General features: G+C 47.0%; 1 protein-coding gene across 31 annotated transcripts in view; it reads right to left on the bottom strand.

The window, feature by feature from the left end:
• Nucleotides 1-23,697, bottom strand: part of FARS2 (phenylalanyl-tRNA synthetase 2, mitochondrial) — a 310,200-nt gene that overhangs the window by 123,517 nt on the left and 162,986 nt on the right. For all 31 annotated transcript variants that reach the window (XR_015152578.1, XR_015152577.1, XM_086370386.1 and 28 more), the window contains one exon: nt 21,889-22,049. Coding sequence is in view for 29 of the 31 variants with exons in the window: in XM_086370386.1 (XP_086226512.1) it covers nt 21,889-22,049 (161 nt within the window). In the remaining 2 variants the exon portion in view is untranslated. The remainder of the gene's footprint in view (nt 1-21,888; nt 22,050-23,697) is intronic.

Below are 23,697 nucleotides of genomic sequence, written 5' to 3' on the forward strand. Positions count from 1 at the left end.
GGCCTCTGCGTAGCTCAGCCACCTTCAAACACAGGGTGCTTCCAGAGACAGCGGTCATCTTAGCCGGGGAATAAGAGGCCCGTCAGCCCTTTGCCCCCCACCCTCTGCCCCCACCTCCAGAGCCAGAGGTCCACTTGTATATCAATGTGTTGCCTCGCAGTTCACGTACAATCATGCCTCATTTAACAGAACGTGTTAAAAACATACATTATATGTCACTTAACAACCTGACTTCCCTGGTGGCTCAGAGGTTAAAGCGTCTGCCTGCAATGCAGGAGACCCGGGTTCGATCCCTGGGTCAGGAAGATCCCTGGGAGAAGGAAATGGCAACCTGCTCCAGTATTCTTGCCTGGAAAATCCCATGAATGGAGGAGCCTGGTGGGCTACAGTCCATGGGGTCGCAGAGTCGGACACGACTGACTTCACTTTCACTTTCACCAACCTGATGGGATAAAGACTATTGTCCCCCTTTAGAAATGAAAATCCTGAGGCTCGGAGACGTAAGGGATGAGCTCAAGGTCACAATAACCAAGACCTGTGTGTGGGCAGCCCACTGCTTTCAGAGCTCGTGAACTTGTGGTGGCAGGGAGGCAGGACCTCGTGGACGATACAGATCTCTCTTAAGGTTTCATGGAAATGTTTGTGGGCAGTGGGGGCCTGAAGGAGTTCCTCAGAGCCCAGGTCCTCACCAGCTTCAGATTCTACTCACTGCTTCATGCTTATCAGAAATAATGCCAAATTAATGTGATAAGAAACCAAGTTAATTTACTAAGAGAGCAGATCCTGAAAGTATTCATCACGAAGAAAAATATTTTTCTTTTTCTTTTTTGTATCTGTATGATAGACATTAACTAAACTTACTGTGGCAACCAGTTCACTACACACACACACACACACACACACACACACACACACACACACACATATATATATAAACAAGTCAAAGCATTATGCTGTACATCTTAAACCTATATTGTCGATTACATCTCAGTGAAACTGAAAAAACAGCTTTATTCATTCCTGTAGGAAAAATACTGTGATCATAGCCATCGTGACCTATACACACAATGAATGGATACCTATACTTCAACTCTCAAATAAAAATAAATAAATGAAAATCAAAGGGTTCCATGGTCCAGTAAGTTGGGGACACGCTAGGTTCAGGTTTCTTACAGTAAGACATCACAGAACCTTTAAAACACTAACAGCCTTTGGGACTCTCCCAGTGACGGAAGCCACGTCCCCGCGTTTAGTTACCAAATCTTTTGCCAGAACACAGTATGGGTCAAGGTGATGCAGGAAGGACAGGTTCTGGAGCCGCAGGAGTGGAAACTGAAAATAAGGGCTGAACAGGTTTTGTAAACCAAATAATGTGTGAGAACCTATACTTTGGGAAAATATTTCATTTACAGAAATCTGCCGGGCTTATGGTCTCACCTTTTCCTCACTCATCTGAAATCTCCTCAATGAAAATATATCCTGTTCTTCTGCCTCTATTTACCTGCAATGCTATCAACCTCCACTCACAGCAGGAAGACAACCGAACACTCCTACATGCAGGGGTATTCTGACACTTCCTGTTCCACACACTCCTCACCTTGACCTTTGTGAGACAGAAACCACTGCATGCCCATTTTACAGAGGAAGAAAATGAAGACCGAGGGTCAGACGCACTGATAGACGTCAAAGAGCTACTATGCAGGTGCCAGAACACGAACCCACTCTTTCCCAGAAACACATCAAGTGCTGCCTGATGCTGAGGTCCTGACAGGACCCTAAGCCCGCGGGGTACAATTTTTAACTTGAGTTTTTATAGTTCTTTGAAATGCATCCTGCTTTCTTATTTATCAGTCATTTGAAGGTTCGTCTTCTCACTACATCATACGGCTCCAATGAGCTATATATTTTGATTAACCCCATTCCTCAACCACGGTGGCTACAGTGAGGCTGCGTCTTATTATGATTAAAAGGGCTTTATGAAATCAAGGAGCCAATCCTAAAAGGACCAACAGCCTTTAAAAAAATAATAACACAGGTGATTTTCATTTTTATTCTACAAAAGAAATATCTTCCCCACAAAACTCTGCTTTCTTTTTATATTTAGATATCGTTAAAGATCCTGAGGTACCGTGATTTGGAAGGAGAAAGGATATTGGAAGAGGGCTATTACAATAATAAAAAATAATGCATTTTTCTTTCTGCAGCTGCCTCTTGTCATTTAGTTTGCAGGTAACCTCATTCTTATTCTGATCAGAGGAGGAACGGAAGCCAGGTTTTTATTAACACCATCGATATCTACCCGCGTGCAGGCACGCACACACAGTCCTCTGCTTCTAATTATGCACTCTACACAGGAGCCTCCCTGGCTGATCGCCACATGGATGATGAATAAAGTAGCTTTTGTTTCCAGAGATTTATTTCAAACACCTCTTCATTAAATGCTATTTGGAGGCAGATGCATATTTGTGGAAGGTTAAAGAAAAAACATGCTGACAAAATAGTCATCAAGGCAATGTGCCAAGGCAGACCCTTAGACAGCCTTGTTCCACAGGACACACTCAACACACACACACACACACACACACACACACACACACACACACACACTATGCACACACACCAGGGAGGAAGAAGAAACTGCAAAAAGGCCTTGCATATCTCTCTTAAAATATATGACATTCCTACGCAGGGAGGAATGAGCACTTGAAGATGCAGCTGGAAAATGAATGGCCGCTTGCTTGTTTTGATGGTGCTGATGGGGGCGGGGCGGTGCCAACTCTGCCAGAGTCTGGTGAAGCCTGCTGTTTGTGCCTTACGGCTTGGCTGACTGGGCTCGGGACAGCAAGAGGAAGGGCTGAGAGGAGGATGCTGAAGTGAGGGCAAGCGGAGCCCCGTCCCTCCCCTGCTCACTGGGACCCTCATCTGCACACTCCGGGCAGGGGTGGGGGTGCGGCAAAGGGGCAGGGCCAAGCCGGAGCTGCTCCAAAGCAGAGAGAGCGATGTCTCCTGGGAAAAGCCGTCTTCCTGCTTTTGAACTCCATCACAAACTGGATGAAAAACGATTTAACTGAGGCAGAAGCATTAATTTCCTCAAAAGCCCTCACATTTAGGGACACAAAAGAGAACCCATCCAACAGAGGTGCTCCAGTGGAAACAGCCGCCTGCTGTGGCGAAGGCCGGGACGGACTGCGGGGTCAGCTCGCGCCCTCCCTGGCAGCAGGGATCAGGCTCGCTCAGCCCGGCTCCGGAGCCAGTGGCCTGGGCCAGTTACGTGTCCTTTCTGGGCCTTGGTTTCTTTATCTGTAAAATGGGGTTAATTAGTAGTATCTGTGGAAGAGGTTTTCTGTAAAGTACTTAGCAGGGCCTGGAAGCATGACAGAAGGCTCTGTTAAACAAACAGTCTACTTGTAAACACAGGAGACAGGGAGCTGGATTTTGTTACTGAACAATCTGATTTAATAATAATTTAACATGGCTTCCACATTTTGGAGGGAGAGTGTAAAGTTGTCATGCAAATGAAATCCTTTGGAAGCAGAGCTGACTTCACGTTGTAAGTGGGGAAACTGAGGCACCTGGAGCATGGAGGTTCCTTCTGCAAAGCCCACCTCATGCTTCCCCCGCAGCAGCACCCACCATGGGCACCGGATAAATACTGTGGCCCAAATGGACTCTCGCGAGATCCGAGACTTCCCTGGGAACACAACATTGCTTATTCTGACTCCATTCCTTTTACAGATTTTAATTACTGAGAAAGAACAGTAATACATTTGGGACGCGGAACCATTTCATTTTCACAATGGCTCTTTTTCAAGCCTGGGCTTCTCGGATGATATAGTGGTAAAGAATCTGTCTGCCAATGCAGGAGATGTGGGTTCCATCCCTGGGTCGGGAAGATTTCCTGGAGAAGAAAATGGAAAACCACTCCATATTGTTGCCTGGAAAACCTTATGGACAGAGAAGGCTGGCAGGCTACCGTCCAAGAAGTTGCTAAGAGTCAGTCACGACTGAGCATTCACGCACAAACACTCCTTCAAGCCTGGGGATTGGGTACCAGGCACGGGGAACACTCCTTCACGGATGAGATGCATGTTTAGAGCATCCAGTCATGAACCCAGGAGGGCTGGAAAGCCCTTGACTCTGTGGCACATCTAAAGCCTGGGAGGCCTTGCTGAGCCCACCTGTCACACGCCTCTCACGTCTTCACTGGTTACCCTGCCTTGAAAAAGAGAGCTTTCAAAAATGAACTAGCACGTTGCATCACGGAGCCTGTAAGGCTGGGTGTCCTGTGTCGACAACGACTTCAGGACTTTGCCATTTCATGCCTCGCATTTTAGCACAAAGGACCATCCTATTTTGGTAAAAGATTGTCCAAAGAAATTTTCTTTAACTTTGGTAAAGTCATACTTTTTCACGGATGGAGCCTGGGTAAAAGCTCGCCTCGTTGTGGAGGGCTTTACATCAGCCACACACACGAGCCAGGGACCATCTCTAGCAACGCCCTGCCACAGGCGGTCAGACCGAACACAGGGAATGGCTATCGCTGCCTTTTCTAACCACCTTCCCTGGCCAAAGCCACTTCATAAGCTTCAACCTGAGCGCCGGATAGCTTAGGACAAATGCCTAAATTCTCCATCTATAAAATGGGGATATTCTCAGTACTTCCTTTATGATGTTATCACAAATGTTATAGAACATTATTAAAAAGTATTATTAAAAAATATTAAAAAGCAGAGACATCACTTTGCCAACAAAGGTCCATCTAGTCAAAGATATGGTTTTTCCTGTAGTCATGTATGGATGTGAGAGTTGGACCATAAAGAAGGCTGAGCACAGAAGAACTGCAAGGGAATGCTTTTGAACTGTGGTGTTGGAGAAGACTCTTGAGAGTCCCTTAGACTGCAAGGAGATCAAAGAAGTCCATCCTAAAGAAAATCCACCCTGAATATTCATTGGAAGGACTGATGCTGAAGCTGAAGCTCCAATACTCTGGCCACCTGATGTGAAGAAATGACTCATTGGAAAAGACCCTGGTGCTGGGAAAGATTGAAGGCAGGAGGAGAAAGGGGTGCCAGAGGATGAGGTGCTTGGATGGCATCACTGACTCAATGGACATGAGCTTGAGCAAACTCCAAGAGATAGGGAAGGACAGGGCAGCAGGGTCGCAGAGTCGGACATCACATATGGCCTGAACGACAAGAACGCGTTTATGACAAGGACTTGGCATTGGCACTGGGGGTGCACTGGTGCTTCGTAAAGGGGGCTCGGCGTGTGCGGTGACGATGCTCACGTCTGGTCCTGATGCCAACTCACAGGGGCACACCTGGATGGGAGCATCTTCCTATGGTCCTGGTAACAATCCTGGGAAACCGGAGCCCAGCCCATGTGCACAGCACCACACCTAAGCCCGACCCCTCCTCCTCTCCCCCTCCTCCCATCCACTGCTGTTAATGGAGCCGAAGTTTTCACAGGGCAGCTGTCAGCAGAAGGAGGGTCCAGAGTGCAGAGCAACCAGGCCCAGCACCTCGCACATGGAGCTGGGAGCTGGACCGCCTGCAGGACGCCTGCACGGCACCCCGGGGACGCAGATCAACCACAGGCTGGGTCCTACTCCAGCGGCAACGCCGGCAGGAGAGACACATGACTATGTTATTTTTTCTTTTCTTTTTTTTTTTTTTAATAAAAAGCAAAATATAGCCCGTAGAAAGATTTTCCACTTTTCTGCTCACTATGGTCTCCCCTCCCTTCTCCATTTTTGTTTTGTTGTGTTTCCCGATTTAACTTCTTCTGTGTTCCTAGTCAAGAGACCATGTGCAAGTTCGGGAAGCATTTCTCGCCCCTCGATTCCGAGGCAGGAGCCACCCCCGTGCTGGCCACGAACCAGACGCTCAGTAAATGGACGGCGAATGTGAACACCGCAGGTCCAGTCAGGACGATGGCCCCTCTTCCCCGTCTTTCTGAACGGAGCAGCACGTGAAGGCTGCAAACACCTAACCTTGCCTGGGTTCCAGCCACTCTGCCAAGTGGCTGCGATTCCAAGTACCCGACAGTTTTATGCCCACAGAGGGATAACCCCCTGGAACCCGTGAGAACAAAACTTTCCCAACGGTTCTGTGTGTCCTGCGTACTAATCAAAAGTGGGTTTTGGCAAGCTGTTCTCTGCTGTTTGCACATCTTGACAGATACTCCATATACCTATGAATCTTAACAGAAAGATACCAGCCACCAGCCCTCCATTTGGAAGCAAGAGGGCTGCCTGGACCCAAAAGGTGAGGTCCCCTTCCCGAGGACGGCTTCCTGAACCATCGCAGCCTGACTGATGGGCTCTAGAAGCACAGAGTCAACTTATACCCCGAGAGCCTGTCCAGCACCAGCCCTGTGCACATAGGGATTTCTCAGGCAAGGTCTCAGTCACTCCTGTCATGCAAGCCAGAGGGATATCATGCCCATTTCACAGATGAGGAAACTGAGGTTTAGAAAGAACGAGTATCTGACTGCAGCGCCACCCGGCGGACAGTGCTGCTGGCCGTTCGGGTATCTGGGCTTTAGGCAGGCCAAGGCAGCGGCACAGGGCTGCCCGGTGTCTGGCGGTGGCCTTCCTGGGGACTGGGCCAATGTGGTGCAAACACCGTGAAGCCTCAGTTTCTTCAAATTAACTCTACCTTTTTTCATCTGTGGGTATTCAGTTACAGTAAAAAAAAAAAAAAAAGATGAAATCAAGGGCAGAAAAAAAAAAAGAACGCAAAAGAAAGATAGGGAGGCTAGAGTGAGGACTGGATCCTCAATAGGAAGGCACTATTTTTTAAATGCTATTTTATTTAATAGATGTGGAGGTGTATTTGTGTCATCTGTGAGTGATCATATTGCCATGGTGATTACTTACATGTTTCCAGAAAAGAAATAACCATGGAGAAATCGATACTGCCCCAACAAGACACACAGTGCTGTTCACAGACAATCAGATCCTCCACACAGGATGGAGAGGATGTTCGAATGGGTAAAAGAAAAAAACACTGGCTTGGGGGAAAAACAACAACTTCCTTCTGCCAAACCCAGAGAGATGTGGCATTAAAACTGCATTGTTTTTCCTTTTTGTGGGCAGAGTCATTGGGCTAAAATGTAAGAGTTATCCACAAAAAATTTTGGTACATTTAACTTGAAGTAGATAGAGGCTAGAAACACAGGATAGAACAGAGGTTCTATCCCTGGGTCGGGAAGATCCCAGAGAGGAGGAAACAGCAACCCACTTCGGTACTCTTGCCTGGAGAACTCCAGGGATAGAGGAGCCTGGTGGGCTATAGTCTATGAGGTCACAAAAGAGCTGGACACGACTTAGTGATTAAATAACAACAAGTGAGTGACATCACTCAGTCGTGTCCGACTCTGTGACCCCATGAACTGTTTGTAGCCTACCACGCTCCTCCGTCCAGGGGATTTTCCAGGCAAGAGTACTGGAGTGGGTTGCCATTTCCTTCTCCAGAGGATCTTCCTGACCCAGGGATTGAACCCGGGTCTTCCGCATTATAGGCAGACGCTTTACTGTCTGAGCCACCAGGGAAGTCCATTAAACAACAAATATGGTAGGAAAAGAAGGGTTTATATACAGCACTTAACATGCTTGTTTGCTATTTAATCCACTCACAGTTACTGATACAATAGCTGGGACCTGCTGAACAATAAGGTATGTTGGGCACTGTGCTAAGGCCATGACAGGTATTTAAACTGATCGATATTCACGACAACACAGTCCCCTAATGCTGAGAAGACTCAGAGGTGGCAATGAGCGGTAGGGGACTCGTGCTAGACGGCCTCAGCCTTTTCCAGGGATAAAGCAGGACTATTTGTCAAAGGAGTGGTGGGGGGAGGCTGTGGGACAACCCAGGATCCCGAAGAGAGCCCACACATTTGAGGTGGGCCACCCAGGCCTGATACTTAGAGGCACGCTCAACATGGAACTGTGTTCTGTCAGCAAAGAGGCGAGTCTGGGGTTCATGCGGGATCGGGCCTGGCCGTGCAGGGTGCAGAAATGAGAGGGTCGGGAATGGGGGTGATGGTGAGAGTACAGGGGCAGGCTGGGCTTCCCGGAGCAAGAAGGACCGGTGTAGGCAGGGACAGCAGGCTAGACCTGAGACGGGGGGGAAGTGGGAGGCCCTGGCTTGGAGCCCCCTGAGCCGGAGCCACCAGCCAGCCTCCCCGGAGCTTCCCAACCATCGTCTGTGCTGTGACAGACTATGGTTCTCCACGCGCCTCACGACCCCTCCTTCTCTACAGGATCGGGCAATCTTTTCCATTAAATTATCTATTATTATTTAATAGGTAGGTGAGCCTATAGATTGTGATTCCTAGGTGGCTCAGTGGTAAAGAACTTGCCTGCCAATGCAGGAGACACGGGTTTGATCTCTGGGTGGGGAAGATCCCCTGGAGGAGGGCATGGCAACCCACTCCAGTATTCTTGCCTGGAGAATCCCATGAACAGAGGGCCACAGTCCCTGTGGTCACAAAGAGTCAGATACGACTGAGTGACCGAGCACACACAAGCATGTAAACGACTGAGTGACCGAGCACACACAAGCATGTAAGTCATTTTTGAAATGCAGGTATCATGCCCGTATGTCACGATCAAGGCATGAATGAAGTCAGACCAAAAGGAAACCGGCCTGTGTCTCGATGGCTGCAGGCCCACCACGCAGGGGTCCACCCATTCCTACGGTCCTCCCTCTGATCACAATCAACTAATTAGTCAAGAAATCACGTTCGAGGCTCCACCTCATTTGCTGGGTGCCCGAGTTCAATCTACACACTAATGGGTGTGTTTCTGCCTTTAACAGATGCAGTGCGTGCACTCTCTGGCGCGGAGCTGGGCATGCACAGTGGCAGGGCCACTGCGGATGCCCGGCCTGGTGCCAGGAGCCTGTCGGTCACCTTTCTCGCTCCCGTTCTAGACTCTATTATACTCAGGTGCTCTCTTCTGCAGTCTCGTTGAAGCTCCACACCCAGAGATGTGGCTTTTTTCGAGGGTGAACCAACCGAGTAATGAGGTGTGTTTTTCCATTCTCTTTTTTTTTCTTTCAAAAGGTTAAATGGCACAGTGCAATTTTCTGTGAAGCAGGTGTGCAGCTAACAAGGTGATAATTGGAAAACTGGGTGAAAAGGAAAAATCCTATAAAATTATAAACCTGCAGTATCTGGGAAAGAGGGTAACTGAATTACCTCTGGAAGATGAAGAAGCTATGGTAATACAATGCTAAAGATGCAAACTGGAGTCCACAGGAGTGAAAAAAGGAGACGCAGGGGCTGTTAACGCTCCCCTGGGAGGCAGGGGGCACACCGTAACACTCAGGATTGCTGAAGATTTAAACAGATGGTGCAAGCCAACCTTCAGGACCACCTCTCTTCTCATGTCCTCACACTTCCAACAAGATAAACACTTTAGGAAAATCTTCCAAATATTCAAATGTGGATAGCATTTACTAGAATATTTGAGTTTAATTTTTTTTTCTCCCATTTTTCAGTCGTGGTCAGGGAAAAAAACACATTTTTTTCTCCTTAGGATACAGAAATGTTCCAGAAGAGATCTCCAAAACCTTCCAACAACTGTGATTTCCTGCCCCTTCCCCATTTTTGTAATGATGTAACATTAGCTTTCGGTGATGACCCACGTTTATATGAAACTGTTCTCAAGCAAGGTCCAAGAGCCTGAAGCATCTTCAGAGTGACGTCAGCAGTGCCCCAGCTGAGCAGACACTGAAGGAGGACGGCTGTATGGCCCTGTGGGCCCTCTTCATCCCGCCTCCTTGTTAGTGTGGTCCTCTGGCCAGGAGGAAGCTTCATCTGAGTCTTATTCCCCCGCACCAGCGCTGGACTCGCTCACCAGCCACATTTGCTGGTGACGACATGCCCACCCCACCTCACCCTGCCCTGGACCATCCACCCTCTGAGAACTCAGCCCCGATTCACCCTCCCCAATAAACACCGGCTCGCAACTTCTCCTCCTTCCTGCCTCAGCCTGAGCGGTCACCTGGATACAGCCATACCTGCTACCATCCCTGAGGACCTGTCTGTGCCAATTAAACAAAACAATGGTAAAGACGACGCCAACAAAAAAGCAGAGCTTGAAAGGGGACATTAGTGAATCCCGAGTTCAAATGTTTCCACTCAGGTAAATTCTCCAGTTCTGGTTTTTTTCTCCTGTGTTCCATCCACTGAGCTCTAAAGGCCAGACACCTGGGGATCACTCTCTTTCTCTTGTATCTTTACCTAAAGTGTGTGAACACCCCGTGTGCCCAGGTCAGCAGAAGTCTGCTTGTGTAGCTATAAGGACAGTGAACAGAGCCCCTCAACTCTCAAGGGGCGTGAATCTCAATTCAGATGAAAAACCACACAGGCACCCCACGTGGTCACCCCAAAGCCCTTCAGTTCTGGCTCCTAAAACGTGTCGAGCCCGAACCTGACCTTCTAGTCTCTCCACTGCTGCCCCCTCCCACTTGCCCCCGTTTCTTCCCCAGCCTGAGCGAGGGCTGGAGTGGACCCCTGGCCTCCTGGCTCCCACCCCTCCTTCATGCTTCAGAACGACGATCATGTAAAGTGGAAATACGATGATGATGGTTTATATACTGTTAGCTGCCTTCCAGAGAAAACTCAGCCTGCCCTCGTCCACACGCCGCTCGATCTCAGAGCGCCCCCCCCACACACCGGACACACGGAGCAGAGCCACAGACGACAGCGGGGTCGTGCCTCCTGACGCCCCCCTGGTCAGAGGCCGGGCCCACGTTCCTCGGAGCCCCTCACTGTTCACGTGCCCCCAGCGCCCGCGCTGCCCCAGGACGGGGCCCACGCTGCATCCCCGGCGTCAGGCACAGTGCCCAGCGCGGAGGCGCAGGGGCCTCTCAACGCAGCGCTGATAACGTCCTCGTGCTGGGGAAATCCTGCCCGTTTCCCGCGCTCCATCCGCGGTCTCAGCCCACAGCAGGCAGATGCTGCCCACTGCGGCCGCAGGCAGCCCGCGAGGCGCCGCTTCCTCCTCGCTTCCCGGACGACCTACCTCGGATGAAAACCGCGTGTGAAAAGAGGGACACGCAGAGAGAAAACGTCACAAAGGAAGAGACCGCAGAGAGGCGGGGACAGCGAGGCGGAGGGAAGGCCCGACGCCACCACGGCGGCTCAGAAGCCACGCGAGGCTCCTCCACGGCCGCGGCCAACACAGGGCCGCCGAGTGCCCGGGGGACGGAGCGGGGCGGGCGCCGGGGGCGAACCGCCGCCCTCACACCTGAGGCAGGGGCGGCCACGCGGACGGAGTGGGGCAGACGCCAGGGGAGAACCGCCACCCTCACACCAGAGGCAGGGGCAGCCACTCGGGACGGTGTGGGGGAACCTGCCCCCGAGGCTCCGCCACCAAGAAGTCATTTCAAGAAGAAAGGGTCTGCATAGACAGGGGCTGGGTCCCCTTCCGCAAAGCCCTTCTACCATCTTCTCGTGGCTCCTCGGGATCTCAGAATCCAGACTCGGTTTCAGGGGATTTCAACCACCAGGCGGGACTTCTCCGAGGGACAAGGGCCCAGGAGCCGTCATAATCTCTTCCACAACAGACACTCCCCCAACCCCTACCCCCCGGGGCAAAATTAAGTCCAAACAAATGCCAGGAGGAGCCGTGCTGTCAGGGGTGGGCGGAGGAGATACAGAAATCTAACCATCACAGTGATCTCTTCAAGAAAATTAGAGATACCAAGGGAACATTTCAAAATGTTGAGCTCGATGGGCTCAACAAGTGTTGGGCAAAGATGGGCTCGATAAAGGACAGAAATGGTATGGACTTAACAGAAGCAGAAGATATTAAGAACAGATGGCAAGAATACACAGAACTGTACAAAACTGGTCTTCACGACCAAGATAATCACGATGGTGTGATCACTCACCTAGAGCCAGACATCCTGGAATGGGAAGTCAAGTGGGCTTTAGAAAGCATCACTATGAATAAAGCTAGTGGAGGTGATGGAATTCCAGTGGAGCTATTTCAAATCGTGAAAGATGATGCTGTGAAATATACCAGCAAATTTGGAAAACTCAGCAGTGGCCACAGGACTGGAAAAGGTCAGTTTTCATTCCAATCCCAAAGAAGGGCAATGCCAAAGAATGCTCAAACTACCGCATAATTGCACTCATCTCACACGCTAGTAAAGTAATGCTTAAAATTCTCCAAGCCAGGCTTCAGCAATACATGAACTGTGAACTTCCAGATGTTCAAGCTGGTTTTAGAAAAGGCAGAGGAACCAGAGATCAAATTGCCAACATCTGCTGGATCATCAAAAAAGCAAGAGAGTTCCAGAAAAACATGTGTTTCTGCTTTATTGACTATGCCAAAGCCTTTGACTGTGTGGATCACAATAAACTGTGGAAAATTCTTAAAAGAGATAGGAATACCAGACCACCTGACCTGCCTCTTGAGAAACCTATATGCAGGTCAGGAAGCAACAGTTAGAACTGGACATGGAACAACAGACTGGTTCCAAATAGGAAAAGGAGTATGTCAAGGCTGTATATTGTCACCCTGCTTATTTAACTTCTATGCAGAGTATATCATGAGAAATGCTGGGCTGGAAGAAGCACAAGCTGGAATCAAGATTGCCAGGAGAAATATCAATAACCTCAGATATGCAGATGACACCACCCTTATGGCAGAAAATGAAGAGGAACTAAAAAGCCTCTTGATGAAAGTAAAAGAGGAGAGTGAAAAAGTTGGCTTAAAGCTCAACATTCAGAAAACGAAGATCATGGCATCTGGTCCCATCACTCATGGGAAATAGATGGGAAAACAGTGGAAACAGTGTCAGACTTTAGTTTTTTGAGCTCCAAAATCACTGCAGATGGTGACTGCAGCCATGAAATTAAAAGACACTTACTCCTTGGAAGGAAAGTTATGACCAACCTAGATAGCATATTCAAAAGCAGAGACATTATTTTGCCAACAAATGTCCGTCTAGTCAAGGCCATGGTTTTTCCGGTGGTCATGTATAGATGTGAGAGTTGAACTGTAAAGAAAGCTGAGTGCCGAAGAATTGATGCTTTTGAACTGTGGTGTTGGAGAAGACTCTTGAGAGTCCCTTGGACTGCAAGGAGATCCAACCAGTCCATTCTAAAGGAGATCAGTCCTGGGTGTTCATTGGAAGGACTGATGTTGAAGCTGAAACTCCAATACTTTGGCCACCTCATGCAAAGAGTTGACTCACTAGAAAAGACTCTGATCCTGGGAAGGATTACGGGCAGGAGGAGAAGGCGACGACAGAGGATGTGATGGCTGGATGGCATCACTGATTCGATGGACGTGAGTTTGAGTGAACTCCGGGAGATGGTGATGGACAGGGAGGCCTGAAAGTTAAGTCGCTCAGTCATGTCCGACTCTGCAACCTCCTGGACTGTAGCCTACCAGGCTCCTCTGTCCATTGGATTCTCCAGGCAAGAATACTGGAGTGGTTGCCATTTCCTTCTCCAGGGGATCTTCCTGACCCAGGGATTGAACCTGGGTCTCCCGCACTGGAGGCAAACGCTTTAACCTTTGAGCCACCAGGGAAGTCAAGGACAGGGAGGCCTGGCGTGCTGTGATTCATGGGGTCGCAAAGAGTCTGACACGACTTAGCGACTGAACTGAACCATCACAGTCACCCATAGCAGACTGTGGCCGGACCTCGAGAATGGCCGGCAGCTCTTTCGTCACCAAGGCCGGGACTGAGTGACCAGCAGCCCTTGGGAGACTGGCTTAAGGCAAAAGAAATGGTCAACAGGTACGTGGAAAGATGCTGAACATCACAGATCATTAAGGAAACGCATCAAAACACAATGAGATAAACTTCACGCTTACTGGGATGGCTACTATATTAAAAAAGACAGAAGATAATAATTTTTGGCAAACAAGGGAAATTGGAACTGGGCTCTGTCGGTGGCAATGTAACATGGTGCAGCCGTGGTGGGAAGCAGTGTGACAGTTCATCAAAAGACCTGAAAAGAGAATTAGTCTATGATCCAGCAATCCCACGTCTGGGGAAGAGTTCCCAAGAGAATTGAAAGTGGGGTCTTGAGGAGATAACTATATCCCTATGTTTATAGTGGGATTGTTTCACAACAGTCAAAGGGTAGGGGGCAACTCAAGTGTCCAACCACAGATGAAGGAATAAGCAAAACACGTCACAAAAAGATGCACACAGATGAACTCCCTACAGTGATCAATTCAAAGAGAAAGGAAATGAAGTGGGTTCCAAGGCCTGTGAGGTAGGGGGTTGTTGTTGTTATTCGCTCAGTCGTGTCTGACTCTTTTGCGATCACCTGGACTGCAGCCGGCCAGGCTCCTCTGTCCATGGGATTTTCCAGGCAAGAATACTGGAGTGGGTTGCCATTCCCTTCTCCAGGGGATCTTCCCAACCATGGGATTGAACCATGTGATCTCCTGCATTGGCAGGCAGGTTCTTTACCATCTGAGTCCCCGGGGAAGCCCTCAAAATATACTGAAGTGTTTGTAAATTTTAAGTCATTTATGATAAAAACTCTTAGCAAACTAGAAATAGAAGGAAATATCCCTAATTTGATTTAAAAAAAAAAAAAAAGCTTTACAAAAAAAACCTACAGCAATCACTTTAAATAAATACTTATTCACAAACTTTCAAGATCAGACATTTAATTAGGCTTTAATTTTACATCATCACAGTTCATTTGGTTCAATCTCCCCAGTTCAGTCTACTCCAATAAGAATCAAAGGATCATTCAGGGCAAAGTGACTTTTTCAAAGTCAGTAGCTGATAAATTGCCTTTTCCGCTTAGATCTGCAAACCCCTGCAATTCGTTTTTGAATAATTAGGAGTCTGGGGTCGAATTTCATTTTTTTTCCCATATGGATTCTCAATTATCCGTGCTTGGTTTGCACAGACGTCGCCTCCTCCTGTGGGTTCTATAGTGCAGGCCATGTCAGGAGGCCAGAAATAATACAAAGCTGTGTTTCTGGGCTCCCGACTGCCTTTCACAGGCTTCTGTGTCTGCCTTGGCTTGGGTCCACACTCTTACAATTACTGTAAAAAAGACTTGACATCAGAGAAGCAAGTCCTTCAGCTTAGTTATTTGGCTGTTTTGGATTCTCTGCATTGCAATACACATTGTAGAATATGCTCATCAAATTCCTCATTAAATCTCCCTGAATTTCTACTTCTTTATTTAAAATTTAATTTTTAAATTTTCTATAGAACAATAACTGATTTACAATGTTGCATTAGTTCCAGGTGGTGAATTTCTATTTTTTAGCTACTGTGGCTGTCCAGTGTCATTTTGAAGCAATCCTACAAACTTTATACATATATATATATGCAAACTGCAATAATAACCTGAGGATGGCAAACATCAAACCAAAGGCAGAGGTCACCTCTGGGGAAGAAAGCAGGAAGAGGGGTCCATCAGGGAGGCACGGGTGTGTCAAATACATTTCGAATGCTTTTCTTCTTTACAGGGATCTGTGGTAAATCCCAGCATATTTGCTGGGTGGAGGGTACACAGTTCTATGTTATTAAAAAGTCAAATCAGAAAAATAAATGTTTGTATGTTTAGAAGATTTCATAATTTTAAAAATGAATACAGATAAATATACCATAGCTACTTGCTCTTCATCCACTGATTAAACAAGAGTTCACACTCTGCCGAATGGACTCTACAAGGGTCATCTATTTATAATCCACTATCCTTGGTCATGAATTACAGTCTCTGATTGTAATTTATAAATCTCACAGGGAGGCCCTTGAGAAAATAAATTCTTCCCTCAAATGGAAAGAAAACATTTGATTCATTACTCAGCCAAGTGATGGAAGGAATAATTAAGCTATCCACGATATAAATGAATGCTTATGTTAACCATTCTTCATTTTTAAGATCACAAGATTATACATACAAAACGCCAACTGAAGTGCACAGTTGGAAAAAAAAAAAAAAAAGCTGTGTGATAATGGAATCACAAAGTAATTCTCATTTCTCAGTCTAAATACAGGCTGACTTTAAGTTACAGATGAACCCAAATGCTTCCCTCATCCTCTGAATAATGGAGTTATTCAGTTACTCGGTTCAGCTCACCACTAACTGAAACTGTGAGGAGTTTTGTTTCTCCTTTCATTCAGGATGAGGCAAATTAGACATACACAACAACACGCTTACCTTTCATGACTAATAACTTAGCAACGTAAATTACTTCAGTTTTATTCGCTCCCCAGAACATTAATAAAAACCTTGAAATTTCCACCTGAACTGGCTCTGGTATTCCAATGATTGCTCCGAGAGGCGCAGCCCAGGCTGAGCCCCTTGAGGTCGGCAGTCCAGCCTTTTCCCTTTGGCCACTGTAAGTTAACTCAGGTGCACGTGCCTGGGCGACCTGGATTTCTACACTGTTTCAAACAGAGAAAATCACATCCCATAGCCACATCCTGTCCACGCCTCCCCTGCCACTGACGTAGGAAAACAGGCACAGCCAGGTCCAGGCAAGGGGAGCATTATGGCTTCCCAGGTGGCTCAGATGGTAGAGAGTCTGACTGCGGTGCAGGAAACCCAGGCTCGATCCCTGGGGCAGGAAGAGGCCCCAGAGAAGCAAATGGCAACCCACTCCAGTATTCTTGCCCTGGTGGGCTACAATCCATGCTTAAGGTAAGACTGCTGTTGATGCTGCTACTAAGTTGCTTCAGTCGTGTCCAACTCTGTGCGACCCCAAAGACGGCAGCCCACTAGGCTCCTCTGTCCCTGGGATTCTCCAGGCAAGAATACTGGAGTGGGTTGCCATTTCCTTCTTCAATGCATGAAAGTGAAAAGTGAATGTGAAGTCGCTCAGTCCTGGTAGGACTGGGCCCTCCTTAATTTGGATTCCCCAGTGGTTCTAGTGGTAAAGAATCTGCCTGCAATGCAAGAGATTCAAAAGATACAAGTTTGGTCCCTGGGTCGGGAAGACAGCCCCTGGAGGAGGAAATGACAGCCCACTCCGGTATTCTTCCCTGGAAAATCCCAAGGACAGAGGAGCCTGGCGGGCTGCAGTCCACGTGGTCACAACAGTCGGACGAGACTGAGCATGCACGCACCTGGTGGTGTCGACAAACAGGAAGCTGTTGGACAGCTTCGTTGGGTTAATGGCCAGAAAGTTGTAACAAGGATGTTGAACGTGTGTGCATATAAAGGTCACACAACGTAACTGTCCAATCTTTACCAGAAGACCTGAGGACCTCACTCTTACTGTTTTAAAAGTGCGTTAAATAAGGAAGAAATGTGTGGTGGCTGCCCTTTATTTTGCTTTCACAAAGATAAAAAGCAGTCATAAATCCACAAGCCTCTGACGACAGAGGCCCCGGGACAGACACAGGGTCACAATCCAACGGGACTCAACAGACCGAGGGTCTGTGAAACATCCTCACACCCAAGGCGGGCAAAGCAAGGTGGAGGTGGAAACTGGGCAGGAAGGGCCAGGAGTCACGAGGGGACCGTGGCCGCCTCGCCCAGTGGCTGTGGAGGTCGGGACAGCAGGAGCACCAGTCAGCATGGACGAGATGCTCACTGCGATGAAGGCTTTACATAAATGCACCAGGACGGCTCCCATGGCAAACGGGTCCATCCTGCTCGCTGCATCTCTCCACGTCCAACTGTCAACAATGACTACAGGGCAAAAACAAATGGTCCTGTGGCTGGTCATCTCCCCCAGCGCCTGTGATTTTCTATGACTTTCTTCTAGGATAAATATCCTCCTTCCTGCAGAAGAAAAATATTTATGTGCTTTTTTTGGGGAGGCGAGATGGAAAAAAATGCACAGGGAAACAGTGGGAAGAAAAATGAGATCCACTAATTTCACCACAACATAATGAAGCTGATGGGATTCTCGAAGCTGGATTTATCTGGGAAGAGAATGAGGAAACACCGCATAATCCTGCACTGAGTCTCTACCAGACAACATTTATGGTAATGACAGAGAAACCGGATCTAGGAACTATTCCAAGTCCCGGAGATTAGCAAGTAATCACAGGCTCAAGTCCTGATACAATTCTGGAGAGACGTGCAAGGATTCCGAGAATTAACTAGCAAAATAGGATTAAAAAAAGATGAAAATTTTGATCCCTGCCTACACTGGTCAGTATTAGCAAAACCCTACATTCACCTGTGTGCAGCCCTTCACTGCACTTCATATTACTTATAATTTTGTTGTTTAGTAGTTCAGTCATGTCCGACTCTTTTGCGACTCCATGGACTGTAGCCCGCCAGTCTCCTCTGTCCATGGGATTTCCCAGGCAAGAATACTGGAGTGGGTTACCATTTCCTTCTCCAGGGGATCTCCCCAACCCAGGGGTGGAACCGTGTCTTCTGCACTGCAGGTGGATTCTTTATCACTGAGACATGGGGGAAGCCATCTCTTGATAAATCTGTCTCCTTTTCCAGATTGAAAACAGCTTGAAGTCAGAAACTGTCCATTTCATCTCATTGAATCCAGAGCGGTGCTTCGTCTAGGAAACAAGATTTTACCAGTTCAATAACTAGGAGCTCCCTGGAGTCGGCTTTAGTGAAAATCCTAGCTCTGTGACTTGCTAGCAGAGTTCTTGGGGCTGAGTTCCTTGTTGGTTCCAAGGCTCAAGTTTCACTGTCTATACAATGGGCTAATAGACTTCACCCCCAGCAGATCCTGAAGAATGAGAGCTATGATACAGGCAAACTATCTGGTCCCAGGACTTGAACCCAGCACCCAAAAAATGACAAGTGTCATAAGGCACTAAATAAATTAATGCACAGACTACAGGGCCCTGAACCATGACCGTGGGAAGACACAAAATAAGGGGAAACGGCCAACCTTGGCCGGAAGAAACTCGCAGTCCTCCCACAGCAGTGCTCGCAGCTGATGCCTGGTACCCCAGGGAGACCAGCGACCGACTGATGGCTTCCCAGGAGTCTAACTACGACCGACCTCAGAGACGACGGGCAACAGGAGACCCACCTCTCACCATCACTGAATGGCTGGCATCGGCCAACGCTTTGTGCCTTCAGACTCAGCCTCACCATCGTTTATAATCATGTTACATGTTCTTCCTCAGACAGGCCAACGTCAGTAAGTGACAAAGGAGTCCCTACTTCCTTCATGTATAGACCCATGACCACTCCACACAAATGGTCAGAAACTGCTCACACTTTCATATTATCTATCTTTCTTACGCCTAACGACAAAATCTCCTCTATTCTATCTGAAGCAAGCAATTTGCCATGATGGAAATGGAACAGATAAAGGTATATGCAGACCTTCCCTGGTGGTCCAGTGGCTAAGACTCTGCGCTCCCAAGCAAGGGGGGCCTGGGTTCAATCCCTGGTCAGGGAACAAGAGTCCACACACCACAGCTGAAGACCCCACGTGCCACAGCTAAGGCCCGGCGCAGCTAAATGAACAAACAAACAATGCTTTGTTTAAAAAAGGAAAAGTGTATGTGATGGGCTGAACAACGACCCCCAAAGATGTCCACTTCCTCATCCGAGGAACCCGTGGATCTGTTACCTGACACTCCAAGACTACTTCACGGATGCGGCGAAGAAAACATCTTAGTGCGTAGAGATAAGCTTGTCGCAAGGGCCCTTGTGAGAAGAGACAAATGCGTGGAGGGAAGGCAGAGCGGCCACATAGGGAAGGAAAGGTAGGGACGCGGTGCGATGCAGTCAGGGGTCAAGGATCGAGGTCCGCCCAGAAGCTGACCCAGGCAGGAGGAGGGGAGGGTCTCCCCTGGAGCCTCTGGGGGCCCCGCCCCGCTGCCCCTGAGCCTGAGCCTGGCAGACTGACTGAATTCCTGACCTCCAGGGCTGTAAAATAAGAGAGATGTATGGGTTGAACCTGCTAGCTTTGTGGTAATTTGTAACGTTAGCCACGGGAAACTGACACAATATAGTCAATAGATACTAATTATAAGGGAGTCATTAGGAAGTAGCTCTCTGTGATCTATAATTCACAAAGCATTTTACAGAGATCTACTGTCTCAGCTATCACATCCTAACCGCCCCACCCTCCTCCGCCAGAAGTTAAGTTTCTTACACAAACTTAAGGAGACGCAAAATCCAGTTCGACTCCTGGTCATGACAAAGGGATCTGGCTTCACTGCCTTCGCTGCCTGCCCGGGGAGAGGGTAAGGCTTCCTGAGGATACGTGTTGCCAACATTTAAAAACGAAGACGAGTAATGAAGCAGCAAAATGTGACCCATTACTAAGAAGAAAAGAAGACTAAAAGGAGAACAACAGAGAACTGAAAGCTCGGAAATAACAGACCAAGACTTAAAAATCACCGTCCTGAACAGGCTGAAGAATTTAAGGGAAACTGTACAAAATGGATGAAGAGATGGAGCATTTCATCAGTCATAAGGATGCAAGTAGAAACTGGAGAAATGATGAGTACAAAGTTGGAATGAAAACTCGCTAGAGGGGCTTAGTGGTTACGTGGATGCAACAGAGAAGACGAGGAAACCCAAAGACAAGATGAGAAAAACTACCCACGATAAAGCACACAGTGGGGAAAAAGTCAACAATAAAAAGCACACCCTGGGCATCAGAGTTCTGTGGCACAAACCCAAATGTGCTGATACACACGTAGTCACAGTCTGAAAGGCATAGAAAGAAAGAAAGAATTGTTGGAAGAGATGTGAGGCTTTTCAAAAAGGGTTGAAAAGCACTAATTCAACACACTGAAGCCCCAAGCAAGATAACAGACAGAAAGTCACACACAGGTCAACCTGCCAAAAACCAAAGTGAAAAGATAGAGGCAACGAAATGACACATTTTAAAGAACTAAGAGGAAAAAATAGAGCAAGCACAAATATTGGCAACCTGGACACCTATATCCATGGAAAATATTACTAATATAAAATAAAGATGAAACAAAGGCATTTCCAAACAAAAGCCGGGAAAATTCACGCTGCACTACGAGAAACGGTAAAGCAAGTCCTTCAGACTTACAGAAAATGATTACTGAAAAAAGTCATGAAGGGCAGTGAGGAATGGGCAGATATCAAGAAAAATACATTTTTAAATTTCTTTGAAGGACAATGGCTATTTGAAGCAAATAGAGCAATGTATTGTGGGATTATACTATACAGAGAAATAAAATATGACAGTAATAATACAAGAAAAAGAGTAAACAGAATCACAGTATTGTAACATTAAATGTTTCATGGAGTTGTAGTACTCTGGTTACTCAAGGTAAAGTGTGATGAGTTAATTATGCCTACTGTAATGTAGAATAACCACTTAAAAATAATATAAAATTGAGAAACTAAACAGCAATAGAGTAATAAAATATAATACAAACAACCCCCCGCACAAAACCTCAATTTCCAAATAAAGAAAAAGAACAGAAAAGGAAAATGGATAAGAATTAAAGATATAATAAAAATTAACCCCAAGAATATCCCATGTAATATACTGAGTGTAACAAAGAGTCAACACCCCAATTAAATATGGGTTTACAAAAGACCCAGATGTTTACAAGAGACATGCTTTTAATATAAAGACAGAAACTGAAAATAAAATGATGAAAAAAAATGCACATTTCAAACACTAATCGTAAGAAAATCAATGTGTCTAGATTAGCATAAAAAAAAAAAAACCAAAAAACTGAACTGTAAAAGTATCATCAGTGATAAAGATGAATATTTCATGAAAAACAGACATTAATGAACCCAAAGTTGGTTCCCTGCTTAGACTAACAGGCTTGATAAATCCCCTTTTATCAGTATATAATTTTAGAAGGTCCATGGATCTCGTGTGTTTATGAATCTCTATTGAAAACACTTTCCAAGGTCACATTACCTTTAAACTCACTGGTACTCTTTACGGCGCGTGACCCGTCACTGTGCTCACGGGACGCCTGCCGCACTCACCTGGAACGTCACCTTCTGGTTGATGTCCGGCACGCGGAACTGCTTCAGGAAGCGCTCATCCTGACTCCAGAAGAGGCGGATGTCGGGGATGTCGTAGAGGATCATGGCCAGCCGCTCCAGCCCCAGCCCGAAGGCCCAGCCCATCCGGTCCTGAGCTCCGGCTGCAGTGGGGAAAGGAGACCAGAAAGAGGGTTAAAGGGCACGAGGGGCCACAGGTCCATCCCACTCCTGACACCCGGACAGGACCTCAGCGGGTGGCGACCAGAGGCAAGGTGCGTTTACACAGTGAATGTTTATCATGAGCTTATAAAAAATGTCTATCTGAAAATGAGTATGTACTATGATACCACTCTTTAATATAGGGACAAATAAGGGTTGTAATGTAAAATAAAAATAATGATGATAAAGTGTGATGTTCAAAGATTATAAGGTTAATAGTTTTAAAATATGTTTAAAACATGTTTCTGAACTGTCTTCGCAAATTAATAAAAGATAGGTGGAATATTAATGTTGCTCTGTGAGTTAGACTTTTTCCTTAATTATTAAATCCTTTACATTTTATTATAAAATTTTTAGATAAAGCCAACCATCTGAGCCCAGCACCCACAGCTGAAAGAACAGTAGGTTTAGTGTATTTGAATCTATTTAACATGCAGCAGTTTTTAGTTCTTAGCTCTGCTTCTTTCATTCATTACCCTCCCCAGCTTCCTTATCCGCTGAAACTTTCCTAGAGCAAGATAAGAACGACATGCAGCCCCCAACGGTAGGTAAGAAAAAGAAAAACAACCTCATTATTCAGACAGGCAAAGAATAGGAAGATGTGCACAAAAAGGGAGAAAAAAAATGATTCTTAAGCAAATGAAAAGTTTACTTAAGAAAAACAAAAGTGCACCAGATTACCATTTTTTATTTATTTGACTGGCAAAAATAAAAACATCTCATCGCATACTTGACACCAAAGCCAAGGGAAACCACGGCCTTTCATATGCTGAGAGCAGGCACACGTGGGGGCTTTTCACCCCCAGACCCAAGGAGCATCACCCTGTTGCCGTCCTCAGTCACAGACACACCACTCTGCCACTTTGACCACCAGGCTGCTTCCCACGCACAGGAAGCCACGGATGTATAAGGCTGTTTACTGGAGCATTGTTTATAACAAGACGTAAACAACCCAAGCGTCCATGAAGGACGCGGCTTGAATAAACCCCACTATATCCATACAGTGGAATATTATGGATAGAAAAAAAAAAGCAGTAGCCGTCTGTCCTTTTAGGGGAAGTAACTGGGCGAATGGAGAACAGGCTTTTATATACGCCTTTTATATAACGCATGAGAAGAAACATTTCAGATAAAAATTCTCACGGCTGAATGAAATAACTTCTGTCTATTCCGGCAAGGTTATAAGAACAAAGGGCCTCCCCTGTGAAGCTAGTGGTAAAGAACCCACCTGTTAATGCAGGAGACCTAAGAGAGGCAGGTTCAATCCCTGGGTTGGGAAGATGCCCTGGAGGAGGCCACAGTAACCCACCCCAGGATTCTTGCCTGGAGGATCCCATGGACAGAGGAACCTGGAGGGCTATAGTCCATGGGGTCGCAAAGAGTCGGACATGACTGAAGGGACTAAGCAGGCCCGCATCATATTTGAAAGGTAACCAAGAGATGCATTTAGGACACGACTGAAGGGACTAAGCAGGCCCGCATCATATTTGAAAGGTAACCAAGAGATGCATTTAGGACACGACTGAGGCGACTAAGCAGGCCCACATCATAATTGAAAGGTAACCAAGAGATGCATTTAGGAAGATCACA

This window comes from Bos grunniens, chromosome 23 (genome assembly GCF_055505025.1).
Source record: "Bos grunniens cultivar Pamir isolate PY7600 chromosome 23, Bosgru_T2T1.0, whole genome shotgun sequence".
Lineage (NCBI taxonomy): Eukaryota > Metazoa > Chordata > Mammalia > Artiodactyla > Bovidae > Bos > Bos grunniens.